Here is a 16,101-nt window from a genome sequence, read left to right on the forward strand (position 1 = left end):
GGAGAATATGGATTACGGCTAAGAAATGAAAGAGGAAGCCGCCTGGTAGAATTTTGCACAGAGCATAACTTAATCATAGCTAACACTTGGTTCAAGAATCATGAAAGAAGGTTGTATACATGGAAGAACCCTGGAGACACTAGAAGGTTTCAGATAGATTATATAATGGTGAGACAGAGATTTAGGAACCAGGTTTTAAATTATAAGACATTTCCAGGGGCAGATGTGGACTCTGACCACAATCTATTGGTTATGAACTGTAGATTAAAACTGAAGAAACTGCAAAAAGGTGGGAATTTAAGGAGATGGGACCTGGATAAACTGACTAAACCAATGTTGTACAGAGTTTCAGGGAGAGCATAAGGGAACAATTAACAGGAACGGGGGAAAGAAATACAGTAGAAGAAGAATGGCTAGCTTTGAGGGATGAAGTAGTGAAGGCGGCAGAGGATCAAGTAGGTAAAAAGACGAGGGCTAGTAGAAATCCTTGGGAAACAGAAGAGATACTTAATTTAATTGATGAGAGGAGAAAATACAAAAATGCAGAAAATGAAGCAGGCAAAAAGGAATACAAACGTCTCAAAAATGAGATCGACAGGAAGTGCAAAATGGCTAAGCAGGGATGGCTAGAGGACAAATGTAAGGATGTAGAGGCTTATCCCATGATGGGTATGGTAGATACTGCCTACAGGAAAATTAAAGAGACCTTTGGAGAAAAGAGAACCACTTGCATGAATATCAAGAGCTCAGATGGAAACCCTGTTCTAAGCAAAGAAGGGAAAGCAGAAAGGTGGAAGGAGCATATAGAGGGTCTATACAGGGGCGATGTTCTTGAGGACAATATTATGGAAATAGAAGAGGATGTAGATGAAGATGAAATGGGAGATATGATACTGCGTGAGGAGTTTGACAGATTACTGAAAGACCTAAGTTGAAACAAGGCCGCAGGAGTAGACAACATTCTATTAGAACTACTGACAGCCTTGGGAGAGCCAGTCCTGACAAAACTCTACCATCTGGTGAGCAAGATGTACGAGACAGGCAAAATTCCCTCAGACTTTAAGAAGAATATAATAATTCCAATCCCAAAGAAAGCAGGTGTTGGCAGATGTGAAAATTACCGAACTATCAGTTTAATAAGTCACAGTTGCTAAAAACTAATGCGAATTCTCTACAGATGAATGGAAAAACAGGTAGATGTCGACATCGGGGAAGACCAGTTTGGATTCTGTAGAAATGTTGGAACACGTGAGGCAATACTGACCCTATGACATATCTTAGAAGAAAGCTTAAGGAAAAGGCAAACCTACATTTCTAGCATTTGTAGACTTCGAGAAAGCTTTTGACAATGTTGACTGGAATATTCTCTTTCAAATTCTGAAGGTGGCAGGGGTAAAATACAGGGAGCGAAAGGCTATTTACAATTTTTACAGAAACCAGATGGCAGTTATAAGAGTCGAGGGGCATGAAAGGGAAGCAGTGGTTGGGAAGGGAGTGAGATAGGGGTGTAGCCTCTCCCCGATGCTATTCAATCTGTATATTAAGCAAGCAGTAAAGGAAACAAAAGAAAAGTTTGGAGTAGGCATTAAAATCCATGGAGAAGAAATAAAAACTTTGAGGTTTGTCAATGACATTATAATTCTGTCAGAGACAGCAAAGGACTTGCAAGAGCAGTTGAACGGAATGGGCAGTGTCTTGAAAGAAGGGTATAAGAGGAATATCAACAAAAGCAAAACGAGGATACTGGAATGTAGTCAAATTAAGTTGGGTGATGCTGAGGGAATTGGATTAGGAAATGAGACACTTAAAGTAGTAAAGGAGTTTTGCTATTTGGGGAGCAAAATAACTGATGATAGTTGAAATAGGGAGGATATAAAATGTAGACTGGCAATGGCAAGGAAAGCGTTTCCGAAGAAGAGAAATTTGTTGACATCGAGTATTGATTTAAGTGTCAGGAAGTAGTTTCTGAGAGTATTTGTATGGAGTATAGCCATGTATGGAAATGAAATATGGACGATAAACAGTTTAAGCTTTCGAAATGTGGTGCTACAGAAGAATGCTGAAGATTAGATGGGTAGATCACATAACTAATGACGAGGTATTGAATAGAATTGGGGAGAAGAGGAGTTTGTGGCACAACTTGACTAGAAGAAGGCATCAGTTGGTCGGACATGTTCTGAGGCATCAAGGGATCACCAATTTAGTACTGGAGGGCAGCATGGAGGGTAAAAATCATATAGGGAGACCAAGAGATGAATACACTAAGCAGATTCAGAAGGATGTAGGCTGCAGTAGGTACTGGGAGATGAAGAAGCTTGCACAGGATGGAGTAGCATTGAGAGCTACATCAAACCAGTCTCAGCACTGAAGACCACCACCACCACAACAACAACAACAACAACAACCACAAGAATTTAAAAATCTTAGCAGTAATCCACGCACTTTCAAATCAAGACTGAAGTTTCCTCATGAGTCACTCGTTCTATTCTGTCAAGGAGTTCCTTGAAAAATTAATCCGATTCTGGTGTTATACTGTTGACTGCATTTACATAAACATATGGCTTGTCTTTTTTTGGGTTCATAAAGTTTTATTTTATCTATTATCAATTTTATGTTGTAATTTCATGTACTGACACATTCCACACCCTTGGAGATTTGCTCCTCAATTTGGTCTTATGGAACTTGATGTGTAAAATAAAAAAAATACATAGGAAATAAACCAGTTTTCATTGCAAAAATTACAAATGGGTGAAGGTATACCATTCACGTGAATTTTTCCATAATAATAGGTCTTTCTCCTATAGTACTATCTGAGTTAATAAGAAGATAACAGTTTATGAACGACAGGGAAAAGTACTTCAGATAGATTACCTCTTGAAGCTTCTCTTGTTCTTCTAGATACTCATGTACGGACTCCTTTAATTTTCGAAGTGTGGCTTCCACAGTATCTTTATTCTTGTAGAAATTGTCCTGACCCTCTTTCCTGGGCTGATCTGTCTTCTTGCCTGTCAAATCAGGTGGGTGTTGCACATGAAAAAAGAAGTTCATAGCACATTTTTGTTTTAGCTGTTAATATGTACTCAATGAAACTACTGACTTATCAAATATAGGAAAGAAGACATCCAAAACCTCATCATTTAATGCAACTGCTGATAAATCACAAAGCTGAAATATACTGTCAATCACTATTAGTAAATACAAATGTTTCGCACAACAAAACACGTAGCTTAGATGTAAATGCATTTGACAGTGGAGAGAAATCTTGAGATATACAGCAAGCCTGTTGTCAGAATTTTGTACACATGATACAGAAAAAGTTAACCATAACTAATTTATGGTTACAGCAGTCACTGTGAATACATCGTCAACACAATCAGAGTAGATAATACTATGAACTGACATACTACATTGATTCTGCATATGCTTATTACTACATGATAAACACAAAATAAATTATAGTGTTAAGTGATGCAATACATAATTAACAATATTTGGTAAATGAGGTTTACTTGTTATGATGTTCCAGAAATTCAGAGACAGAGTACAAGCAGCGGTCCAACAAGAATTGTTTAATTTTGGTACACATTTTAAGTAAGAAGGCATGTGGTTATGTAACATAGCCCCACTATGATACACTCCTCTTTTGCATAAGTTTGTACTTCCAATGTTTATCTGTAGGTTCAGCTTCTGCATAGTTTCATAAGTATGTGGATCATAGTTATGTTTGAAGAGGTTGAGAGATATAATCAGACTTTTAAAACGAGATCTACAGCAATGCCCATTTGTAAAAATTAGTATGTATATAGTGGCAGTACAATCAGACTGTTAGAAAAAGGATATACAGGAATCCCTACATTTGGTTTTCTTTAACACTCTGGTATGTTTTCCTTAAAATTGTGGAAGTCCCCCTAACAATTATTCTGTACATGGTACATTGTCACCACCAATGAACAGCTTGTATTCCGAGTGAGACTCCTAACAGCATATGAAAGTGTATTCAGTTTTTTATTTAGAGTCTTTATGTATGTCTCCTACTTCAATACCTTCTGAATATGTATGCCTAAAAGTTTTACAATACCGTGGTCACAGTTGCCTAAGACTGCAGTTGCATGTGTGAGAGTTGTGTTTGCACGTGTATATGTGTGCGTTTTCCGTCTAATTCTGACAAAGGCCTTACTGGCCAAAAGCTGTTATTTGTGATACTCTTTTTGTTGTGCCTATCTGCGACTCAGCATCTCCACTACATGGTGAATAGCAACTTTCCTTTTCACAGTACTGTTACATTCCATCCTGGATTTTCCATTGTTTGATTTTTACCTAAAAGTTTTGTATGACTGACATTTGAGACATTAGTTTCTTCAATAGTGAAAACAGGGATAGAGCCTATTGATCTTGAACCACATTGCTAGGCTATGCATAACCAATGCTGCAGTTTCCTGCAGGTTTTCCTCACTGTGTAATTTAATTTGAGTATTCGCATCACCTGCAAAGAGAGAACTGCAGTTCCATTATGTATTTTATCAGCCAAGTCATTTACATACAGCAGAAATAAGACAGGTCCAGAACAGACCCTTGTGGGACTCCATACTTGATTTTTCACTCATTACTGCAAAAACTGGAATGTTTGTCTTTCACTGTCTTTTTATTTTATATGTGTATTCTGTTGGTGATTATTGACGTGGGATTGGATCCACCCTTCAGACTTGCCTCTAATTCCACAACTACTTAACTTACGCAAGAGAATGTCATAATCAACAACAATAAAGGCTTTGCTAAGGTAATTAATATTCCAGATACATGTTTCTTATCATCCACTGCTTATAGTATTTCATTAAGAAAGGGGGGGGAAATACAATTGCTGCAATGCTCGAGTTTCTAGCTCTGAATGTTGTGAGACATTTATGAGCATTTCTTTATCTAAGAAGGCTGTTAAATCCTCTAAGGAATTTTTTTTTTCTATAATTTTGCTAAAACCTGAAAAAATTGAAAGTGACCTATAATTTGCAATTTCACATTTTGCACCCTTCTTATGCAGAGGTGTTACTTTTGCAGTTTTTAAACTGTTTGGAAATACATCACACTCTAGCTTTAATGATGGAAAATGATGGCATCTGGTATCTCATCAGCACACAGTGATTACTTATTAGGCAATCTTTTAATAATTGTTGACAATTCCTCAGGTGTTGCTGGATACATGAATAACGTATCTGCATGAATTTTTGATCGTTCCTGGAATTACCCATTGTTTTGTCATTTTATAATCTTTTTGCTTTTGAAAGAACCTATTTTAGTATTCACGTATATCTTTTGCAATAGAATCTCTATTTACTACTTGCATGTTACAGGCATATATGCATTTATTTTTCAAAATCTTCTCAATGACAGATGCAGAGGTTGGTGTTTTTAATGTTTGTTAACAGCTGAGTTTATGCCGAATGACTGTATTAAATTTATAAAATCCTCTTTGAATTTATTGGATTTTGAGAAATCAATATTCAAGACAGAACATATATTATTAATTTTTCTTGGGAGAGTGAATTTCTTCCACAACTTCCTCCATGTGAGTATAAAATATACATAGACAATAGTTTCCCAAACACATTAGTGCACTGCAATCCAAATGATAATGCCACTATTATACTTACAATTTTTATCTTCAATAACTAGTCAGCTTTTGTTGTTTTGGACTCTTGTAATGGATATAATCAAGCTAAAATCATGATTACTATAAATGGATCATACTATTTCAGCTAGATACACTACCATTTTAAAAACAATTCTTTGCAGTTGTCCTGCAGCAGGTACAATGATATCCTGACATATTATTTCCACAGTGCTGATTACCATTATGAGTCATTTGATTTTCTTCGGTCCTAAAGTTTGACAGTTAATTCTGTCATTCCTGTAGGGCACTTAACAGTGTACTTATTGGTGTCTTAACAAATAATTTAGAGGTACAATTTTTGTACAGAGTTATCCAACTTCCTGCTACTGAAGCACAACAAACCACACTAAAAACAATGTGTTTCGGAGAGCTCTTTAATGCATGTATCATTGAAAGTGCATATTTTCACAATACACAAGTATAGGTATGACATCCACCAAATAAACCATGTTAGCTTCTGGAACACTGAAATGAAGACGGTGGCTGTTCAATTTGTTGCTGTCAGACAATCACACTGAACACTGGACACATGGTCTAGTTAGCCAACCACAGCAAAGAATCACAACATAATACCACAATTTTCTTTGTGAGAACACACAAATGCCATGAAAAACTCTCAGTGTCTAGCATGAATAAAACAAGAATGGTTAATGTCCCAAATTATTTACTAACAGGCAAAGCCATGGTTTCACGTGCCTTCAATGGTGAGGAATGTAAAGGCACTGGTTTCCCTGAAAAGCACAGACTGTAATTGCTAGCCATGCCTGCAGCACTCTACTATTACACCAGAGTTCCTACTTTTGTTGGCTGGGTAAAATTTACTGGCACCAATGAAAAAATAATGTCACGTTTCTTTCAGATGATATGCTCGATGGAACATGTATTCACATAGACAACTCATGAAATGTTGGACTTTCTGTCATATTGTGTCATAGCATATCTGATATCTTGCCACATTTTTTATGTATTTGGTGTATGAATGGAACAATCAGCCAGGCCTATGAAATTAACAATATGGTACACTCTCAGGTGCTGTTAACCTTCAGCATCTAGTGTCTCGTAGGACTTCCAGCAGTTGCTAATGATTCCCGCTCCAGCAGAAACTTTTCTTTGATTATTCTTGTCAAGACTTTCTCAGACCGAAAGTAAAGGGGCTCAAGGATGACTTTTACCTACCCTCAGTGAATTCCACCATACATTCACTGTCTAACTCTCTCATGGCCTCTGCCACATTCCCTTTTCCAAATTTTGCCTTCTCTAGTTCAATGATGACTCCTCTTGCTCTCAACTATTGTGAATTGTTACTCAGCCACTTGACAGACACTTTACTACAGAAGGAAGACCAGTCAACGTACATGCAAACATGCCAAAATTTGTGACAAGTCTCATCATCTTCAGATAACACGTCGAGATCCACACAGCACGGGCGTCAGACATTTTTCAGACCATCTTTTATGAATTACCAAACCAAGTATCAATCCATGCACTACCCTTGAATGTGGAATGAATGTCGACAATGCAATAACCCGTCTGCTCCTTGTGCCAACAGCTACAGATGAGTCTCTCACCACAACTCGATTTTTTTGCTTTCGTATTTGCTGTCTTTACCAAACCACAGCCAAACAGTTAACTTCCAACATAATCCAGGTCTCGGACTAAGCTGCAGATCAGCGTGTTACCAAAACCAGATTTTATGCTTTCACATTTGTTGGGTTCATTAACTCACAACCAAAGTGTTGCCATCCAACGTAACCAAGACCTCAGGCTATGCTGCAGATCAGTCTCTCACCACAATTAGATTTGTTGCTATCACATTTGTTGGCCTCAGCAACTCACAACCAAATTGTTACCTTGCAACCTAACCTAGGCCTTAGGCTAAGCTACAGATTGATCAGTCAGTCACAACCACATTTTTCTGGTTTCACATTTGTTTGCTTCGCAACACGCAACCAATCTGTTACTTTCCAACCTGCTCCAGTCCTCAGGCTGAGCTAAGGAACAGTATGTCATCAAAAGCATGCTTTTTGTGATAATTCAAGCTGTGCTCTTGTGACCCAGCCTAACTACACCCCTGGGGAGGAGGGAGGGGAGGGAGAGGATGGGAGGGAGGTGTAGTCAAAAACATCCTAACTACACTCCTGAGACTCACAAACTATTCAGGAAACAACAACCAAATATTTGTGACAATGAAGAATCCAAATGTCAATGCTTTACTCACAGCAATTTAAGCCATTCTATTGCATCCAAGCCTGAACATACTCTTATAAATCACAACATATTCAGGAAAAACAGCCAAATATTTCTCAAAACCATGAACATAAATGTTACTGCTTCAAGCTTTCCTGGCAGATGTGTTGTAAATTGTCTTCATGGGTTTGCAGTCAGATCACGTTGCGCAAATTCCACAATATTTCCTCGGAGCAACTGTCCGACATCTTCAGATGGTTCAACCTTGCTGGTGGCTAGGTACCTAGCCACCAGAAAGACTGAACCACCTGAAGATGTCAGACAGTTGCTCTGAGGAAATATTGTGGAATTAGCACAACGTGATGCGGCGGCAAACCCGTGAAGACTATTTACGTCACTGCTTCACTTGCAGCAATTTAAACAGTGCTCTTACATCCCAACACAATCATGTCCACAGAAAAATAAGCCCATGTTTGTGACAGTCAAAACTATGTATGAAGGCATAGCTCTTCTTATTCCTATACTGTATGTATATTAATTAGTGTTTGCACACAATGAAAAAGTCATAATTTATTCACTGGCTAGATCATGTGATAGGCTAACAGCAGCAAACTGCAGATGACATCTTTATTAGTGTTTCGGAAGCTAAGGTGCCATTATTTAGAGGATTTGTATTCCAAAAGTACGCATTTTCAATGATACAGCACATTAATGAGCTCCCAAAAATGCGATGGTTTGTTGTGCAACAGTGGCAGAAAGCCCAATAATGGTATATAAAATTGTATCAATTTAGAAGATAAAAATGATTAACATATTTTTCAAAAATTAATTGATTTGCCATAAAACATACCTTCTCTCTCACATTCCTACACTAAATCCTTCTCAATGATACACAATGTAAAATTGATAATTCAATATTAGTATAAAAGTAGTGAAAAAATTACTAAAACAGCAGAACAGAAGTTGTGGCTGGCTGATCTCTCAAACTGGATGAGCCAGTCAACATGAATACACATTAAAATTTCCTGTTTAATATTTTAGGTATAAGGTCAGGTACAACACAGAAAAAAGTCATACTAGGTTCATCTCAATACTGCTTAAAAAAGAAAGCAGATCAACCAATAATCCTTTTGACATGATGGAAAAGACACTCTATTAAAATATGATGTATTGTCACCTGTGCACCTCAACCACCACCAACTAGTTAGTCCTCCTGTTTGAGAAGGAAGCCCTGTGTATATTTGAGAGTCATATCAAGAATGGTTGTGTGGAGCAGCACCAAGATCTTACAGTTGGTTTTATCAAACAACAATATTAAAGGATGCTGAATGACAGGACAACGAGTCACATTGTGCAGCCTAAATGCCTTCTTGGTTGCAGAATCCACCACTTCATTTCCACAGAATGCCATGAAACTTAGTACCTAGGACAATGACACTTCCTTTCCTGGAGAAGGGCATCCTGGGTATTCTGAACCATTTATCTGCTGGATACAAGTGCTGGTTTGTACTCAGAGCAATCAGCGAATTACAAAAGACGAGGATTTTCAGCCCTCGATCACCTCTCACTTGTGTAAAGTTTAAAATTTACTCAAGTCATTGGGAACTTGCATCCTGAGGACAAATTTGAGGAAAATGGCAGAGGAGGAGGAGGAGGAGATTAGCGTTTAACGTCCCGTCGACAACGAGGTCATTAGAGACGGAGCACAAGCTCGCATTAGGGAAGGATGGGGAAGGAAATCGGCCGTGCCCTTTCGAAGGAACCATCCTGACATTTGCCTGAAGTGATCTAGGGAAATCACGGAAAACCTAAATCAGGATGGCCGGACGCGGGATTGAACCGTCGTCCTCCCGAATGCGAGTCCAGTGTGCTAACCATTGGGCCACCTCGCACGGTAAAATGGCTGAGCAGTGAACGTTTCTCCCATTTGGACCCATCAATCTAACTACTTTAAAATCTTGGTGTTTATTTACAATATTAAGAATTTTTATCTTAACAATGTATTCTAGAGTAAATTATGGATCGTTATGATCTGTCAAGTTTAAAATCATCCTGGGTCTCATCGACAACCACAATCTATTATCTGCCGCACCTGTATCCATAATAGATTCCTAATAGCTCCAAAGTTACCCAGATGTGAACAGTTACATGAAAAGAGAATGATGCTGATGACGATCAAGGTTTGTATGCTTCTTTAGCCTCACAGAGATTTTTCTGTGTACATAATGAAGGCTCTCCTGACTACGCATAAAAGTTGTTAATGGGGCTTATCCTATACACCCCCTTTAGTGAATCAGATACTATCATGGTTTAGTGAATTTGGTATTTTTTAATATGATGGTCATGCTTATTCACAAATCATGCAACCATTATCTAAATGCAACCAAACAATGCCATGTAAAATTGGAGCCAGCATGATCTATCTTCTTTCAGTTCTCTCCATTCACACAGGTCATGACATTTAACACTTTAAAGAGTCTTACTTTCAGTCCCCCTGGCTGAAGCAAGCCACTGATCAAATACAAGCTCCAGCAGCTTCACGAAATTCTTAAAACTTACAACTTTATCTCTTGGTCTCAACTCAAGTAAATTAAAAAGGAGCAATCAAGGTAAAAAAAAAAAAAAAAAAAAAAAAAAAAAAAAAAAAACCACACACACACACACACATATAAAGTTTTGTGAGGGTGGAAATTGAACACTTTTTCTCCTTCTCTTTCATTGAGCCTCTTAGGTGTCACTGTAGCTGAGGGATGATGTAAGACTGGAAGTGGAACAAAAATGGAGAATTCAATCACAAATAATGAGCAGTTCACAGGGCTCCTCAATGACGATCTTTATAAGTAATGGAAATAATGTAAAATTTGGAACATTTCTCAGAGAAATTCTGTTGCTAGGAGGGAACTTCTCAGATAGCATGTGCCTGACTCTACCTTTAAAAAAGCTTTCTGCTTGAAAGGACCACAAGAAAATGGGGAGTTAACCAGAAAATCCTCTTTCTTGTAATTTGCAGATGATACTGTGTCTCCAGATAGTATCACTTGGCCATTGTGAGGTAACGGGCAAAATGTGGCACCCTGAAAAATATTCTAAATTTGAGTTGGCATGGCTGCACGGGCCGCTTGGCAAGCCGGGGCTAGTCAGCAACTGCGTGGTGCTGAACATTAGCCGGAGCAAGAAGGGTAGTCCCAGTGTGTGGCTGGGAATTCCATGTTGATGCTGTGTCGAGGACTGTGCTTTGTGTTGCTGAAGGAGATTTGTATGCCAAGAGTGTCAAAGATGGCGGACTTTGTGAAACCGTAATGGCAGACATTTCATAGTTCAAGTAGAACTTAATAACAGCCAGAGGAATCATGATACCATTATTTGCACAACAATTCTGATGGTGTAAACAGATTTTCAATAACTTTATTAGTTTAAAGTTTAGTATCTGACTGTGAATTGTACAAGTAACACCCAGCAACGAATTTCCAAAATCTAAACAGTTTATCCGATTTTGCTGATTGGCATGTCTTTAGAAACCTAAATTGGTATGAATTACAGGCATGTAATCTGAATAGTTATTGGAGGTAAAAGTGGTCAATTACTTTTGATCGCATCACACCATAAGTACTCCACAGTTACAGGAAAAAATGGCAGCAGCATGCTTATAAATATATATTTATTTGTCTATGTCTTTGCTTATATCCGATCTATACTATTCATGAAGAAATTGGTCAAATACTTACTGTGCTTTAGAAAGCACAGAGGCATTAGGCTACTGTCCTACTTTTGCTTCTATTCCTTTGATATATGTTTATTTAATTTGTTTATGTATTTAATAAAGTGTGTTAGAGTATGTTTGTGATCCAGCTGTAGGAATATGTAAATCCAGTATTTTGTATGGGTTTCAATATGTTTGCGAGTGTGTGTTGGCTCGGAGACATGGCGGGAGCACTTGTTACTACAGTAGGCAACTACCGAAGTCAATGGAGAGACGGTATGGAAGTGGGGGAGGAGCATAGGGTCGCACAGGACAGGAGGTGGTGCTGGACGGGAAGGCACGATGGATGATTGCAGGAAATACTTGGAGAGTGTTGAGCAGTTTGCGCATGGTCGTGGGAGATAGAAATATTTCACAGTATCGACTTGTGCACTTGCGAGATTTCCGTCGTTCTGCAGTGAAGACGTAGTATGCGTTTAGAAGTGAATATCTCGCAAGCTATGTTGTTGCTCATTACTAATTACCTGAAGTAGGAATCTATTGTTTTCCTGTTATTCAACTTATATTTTATTTAATTGTTGGACCATTGACACCAATAAGTATTTTACAGTAATAAATGGCATTCTTAAAGGTACTTCTGCTATCATACTAATCATTTAAAGTCATTAAAATAGTACCTGCAGATTTTATTTAATTGCAATCTTTGATTTATAAATTTCTATGTTACATTCAAAATTCGCAATTGCTGAGTGATAGGGACCTTCGGCCATTTGATTATTGATATTGTGTACCGTAGACTTAGCAATGCAGCAACTACATATCCCAGCCCCTAGACAAAGAAACCTGCCAAAGCTTTTAACATTTCAGCTCTGAGTCTGTGGATACGTAGTTGTGGGCCACCATTAATTTTTTTTTTTTGAAAGCCCACACCATTCAGTATCAAAGAAGTAATTTACCAGGTGCTTCTTAGACAGGAGTATCTTGCATATGGCTGCCTTCAGTAGGGTTAATCTGATAAGAGTAGAATGATACTTTCTAAACCCACATTGGAAATTACTTATGAGGCCTCTAAATTCTAGCACCTAGCTGAGATGGGAGTTGATCACTCAATCTATAATTTTTGCAGCAAGGCTAGTGTGGGAAATACTATGAGAGTACTGGGATGTATGTGGTCATATTTTGACTGAAGAAGTGAACCCACCATCATTTCTCTCCATAAAAATTAACTCCACTTATCATTGAAGAAAAGAGTAGATATCTTTCAAATTTTGGTTAAAATCTAGTCAAGAAGAAGCCTCACGAGCTAGTTATCATGGTATCCAGTTTCTCTTTTGAGAAAAGGAGGTTATAGACCTTTTTATTTTTTACAGAAATGAAAATTATTTCTCCTATTCTCCTGGTTTCTCAGCATGTTTAGAAACCCAAAGTCAAATTCAAAGAAAACAGTGGATATTGGAGGTACTGTTCCATTGTTTCATGTAGAATAAATACATCAGCAACAGGATGGATCATACTACAGTCAGGTCAACTGCCAAGTGCAACAGAGCTGCGACAACACTAAGGCTTTGCCTTAGAGATATTTACACAATTGTGTTACAGGATTTTTTTAAAATTTTTTTTAGAGGTAAGTGCACAAGGCAATTGAGCCCAGCCTGCTACAACTGTCTTGACTGTAGTTATGTGGTCCATCCAAACATGACACTGTCTTACAGCCCACTGTCTATACATCATCCACTTTGCTTACTGAGCACCTTTTATGATGGTTGCTTGTTGGTTCTGCTTTTTGTATAAGATGGACATAAACTGGAAAGTGGCCATGAGAGGGAAGATCATCTACACACTTCTGACTGTGCAGAATTTGTAAGGGTAGGAGAATAATCTTTGGTATCAGTGGTGCAGAATGACTCTGCCTTTGTGCTAAAATGCATATTAAAGATGTATATATTCACCTAGTGTAAGATTCCTCTACAACTTGATTCCTGGGGCATGTGAAACTACAGCCCCATACAGCTCTACCTTTGTTGAAAGGAGAAACGTTTGGCGAGTTGGACGATCATGTCTATGAGTGGCTCACTGTCATGTGGTGGTGGTTGAGATGCCAAATACTTGGAGCAATCTGCTACCTGAAGTGACGTGTATTACAGGTACCTGTTACTGCACTACTCCACAGGAATACTCACAATATGTCATCCTTTGTGTGAAGCTGCCAGCTCTTAGCAAGTGGGTGTTGTAAGGCTTAAAATGTCTCTCTTTGACATATATTAACAAATTCTGATCATTTCAGGAGTGTAATCTCCTACAAATAAGGTTTGAACCTATTCAGTTTCTGCTGTAGTATGCCTTTCCAGGAAGCCCTGAAGCGCCATTGTCTGACTGGGTTGGCACTTAACATTTTTTTTCATATGCACACGAAGATGTTAGTACAATGGATACAGTAAAAGGTACCTGACAATATTTTGTGAGCCAACAGAGCATGAAGTTCTGCAGAAATTGGCTGGCTGAACTTTCCTTAAGACTATGCGGAATTCTTTCAGAGACAAATATTTTTGGCAAAAATGTATGTATTTTAGAATGGGAAGAGAAGATAACCCAACACAACAGCAACAAAAGCTGCTAGCAAATTATTTCATTGGCTCGGGAAAAAATCTGAGTTGTTTAATCAATTGTAAGGACTAGTCCACAGCAAAGTTTGCAAAATACTTGGAGATAAGCATACTTTTAGCTGTTAGGCCCGATGTCAGGCACTTCAACTACTGCTCAGAGACCATTGATATTTTGTTCAGGGTGAACACACTATCAGTTAGCCATAGCCAGCTGACACCAGCCCAGATGTAGCTCAGGCTGCAGCCCTGAAAACATTAGCTGACACCTTCATGCACACTCGACACCACCTGGATGCTGCCTAGCAACCCTTGTGCACAGACACTTGGCATCAAACACACTGCCAGTTCACTGTGACACATTTTCTGGTAACTACAAGCATTTAAGCACAGACATAAAAGTCTGCCTATTAAAGTTCTGTCTATCTGTTGTTCTGTAATGACTAAAACCCACAAAGGTGACTGTGAGAAAATTATTAACACAATGGGCATGTTATTGTTCGATTTTTTAGCTGCAGTGTTTGAAGGGAATATATTGTTCCAGAAAAAGTTTATTAAAGGGTAGTTGCAGTCAATGTTGCCATGGTCCAAAACATATATAAAACAGGTATATTACTTAAATCAATTGTAATGTACTCTATTTACATTCCTGCCACTGGTGCACATAATACTTTTATTTTTTATTCATTACAAATGTCACAGTTATGTGCAATAATTTTATAATAGATTAGTTTCTAAATGTGAACATAAAATAGCTAGTTTGTTACACAAAATGATACCCAGCATGGGGCTTCAACAAAACTGATCACTTCATAAAATGGCTTCCCAATGTGGGGCTTTGTAATAATTAATCCAATATTACGAGGTTTTTCTCTATTTCTTTTTGTCTTGGTGGATTCTCTAACATTGCTGGAGAAAGACTAGGACTTGTTGGTCCTTTTAGCATAATTTTGTCAAGTCTTTGGTGACAGAACTAACTGGAATCTTCATCCTTGCTATTTTGCACTCTACTTTATTATTCTTTGCTTTGTTCTTCTGTGCAACTTTTCCTTTTTGTGGAGAAGTAGGAGAAGATCCTGCACTGTCTGAATCAACCACTGCAGCAGTGGTCTTTGTGTTTTGGAGGCAACCTTCACTACATTAGACTTGGAAGATATAGTTGTAGTAAATGATATAGATGTATTACAATTGGAGTATGCATCTTGGGATGTACAATGACACCAAAAAGTGTTAATTAATGCATTTATTGCTTGTGTGCATGTTCACCCACGCAAAGTCCCATATACCTTAGAAAGTCTAATACAACTGAACTGCAGTGGGTTGTTCCTAGGCTGTTCATTAATGACTGTTTCACCTCAATGACCATCCACCTCATTATCCACAACAAACCGTGAGGTGGAGTTTATTATTATTATTATTATTTAAAAGAAGTTTACACCATCCTTATGATTGGAACATTAAGCCTAGATGTCCATTCCCTCTGACGCCAACATATCACTGGTGCACTGTGTGATGTAGTCACTTCAGAATGCACAGAGCTTAAGGTTACAGCAGACTGGTGGTGCTCATCATTCCTCAACTTGGAACCTCCTTGTTCTTGACCCATTGAAACAATGCAGTTTCCCCATATTTCTCATACTGTTATAAAATGCTCACATCCATCACTTTATAAAAATTTCATCTTTCATTATATATAGGGTAATTATAAAATCAATGAAATTTTAAAAATTGGTTTGGTAAATGGCTAACCATAGTGTAACAAATGAAACAGTATGTGACAGACGAACTCTCAACATGCTTTGAAAGTGGTACTGCAAGTTACTTTGGAAAACTGCTGACAAGGCTGCCATTAACTGCAGTTGCTGAAAACGGCTGTGAACTAGACAGAGAAACTATTTTGAGTGCTAGAATTTGCCCACTGTCAACTGATAGTGAGTGTAGTAAGTGTA

General features: G+C 38.1%; 1 protein-coding gene across 1 annotated transcript in view; it reads right to left on the bottom strand.

Annotated features, from left to right (window-relative positions):
* Positions 1-16,101, bottom strand: part of LOC124796335 (ER degradation-enhancing alpha-mannosidase-like protein 3) — a 228,558-nt gene that overhangs the window by 13,102 nt on the left and 199,355 nt on the right. The window contains exon 18 of the mRNA XM_047260471.1: positions 2,872-3,005. Coding sequence (XP_047116427.1) covers positions 2,872-3,005 — 134 coding nt within the window. The remainder of the gene's footprint in view (positions 1-2,871; positions 3,006-16,101) is intronic.

The sequence above is a fragment of the Schistocerca piceifrons genome, chromosome 4 (assembly GCF_021461385.2).
Source record: "Schistocerca piceifrons isolate TAMUIC-IGC-003096 chromosome 4, iqSchPice1.1, whole genome shotgun sequence".
NCBI lineage: Eukaryota > Metazoa > Arthropoda > Insecta > Orthoptera > Acrididae > Schistocerca > Schistocerca piceifrons.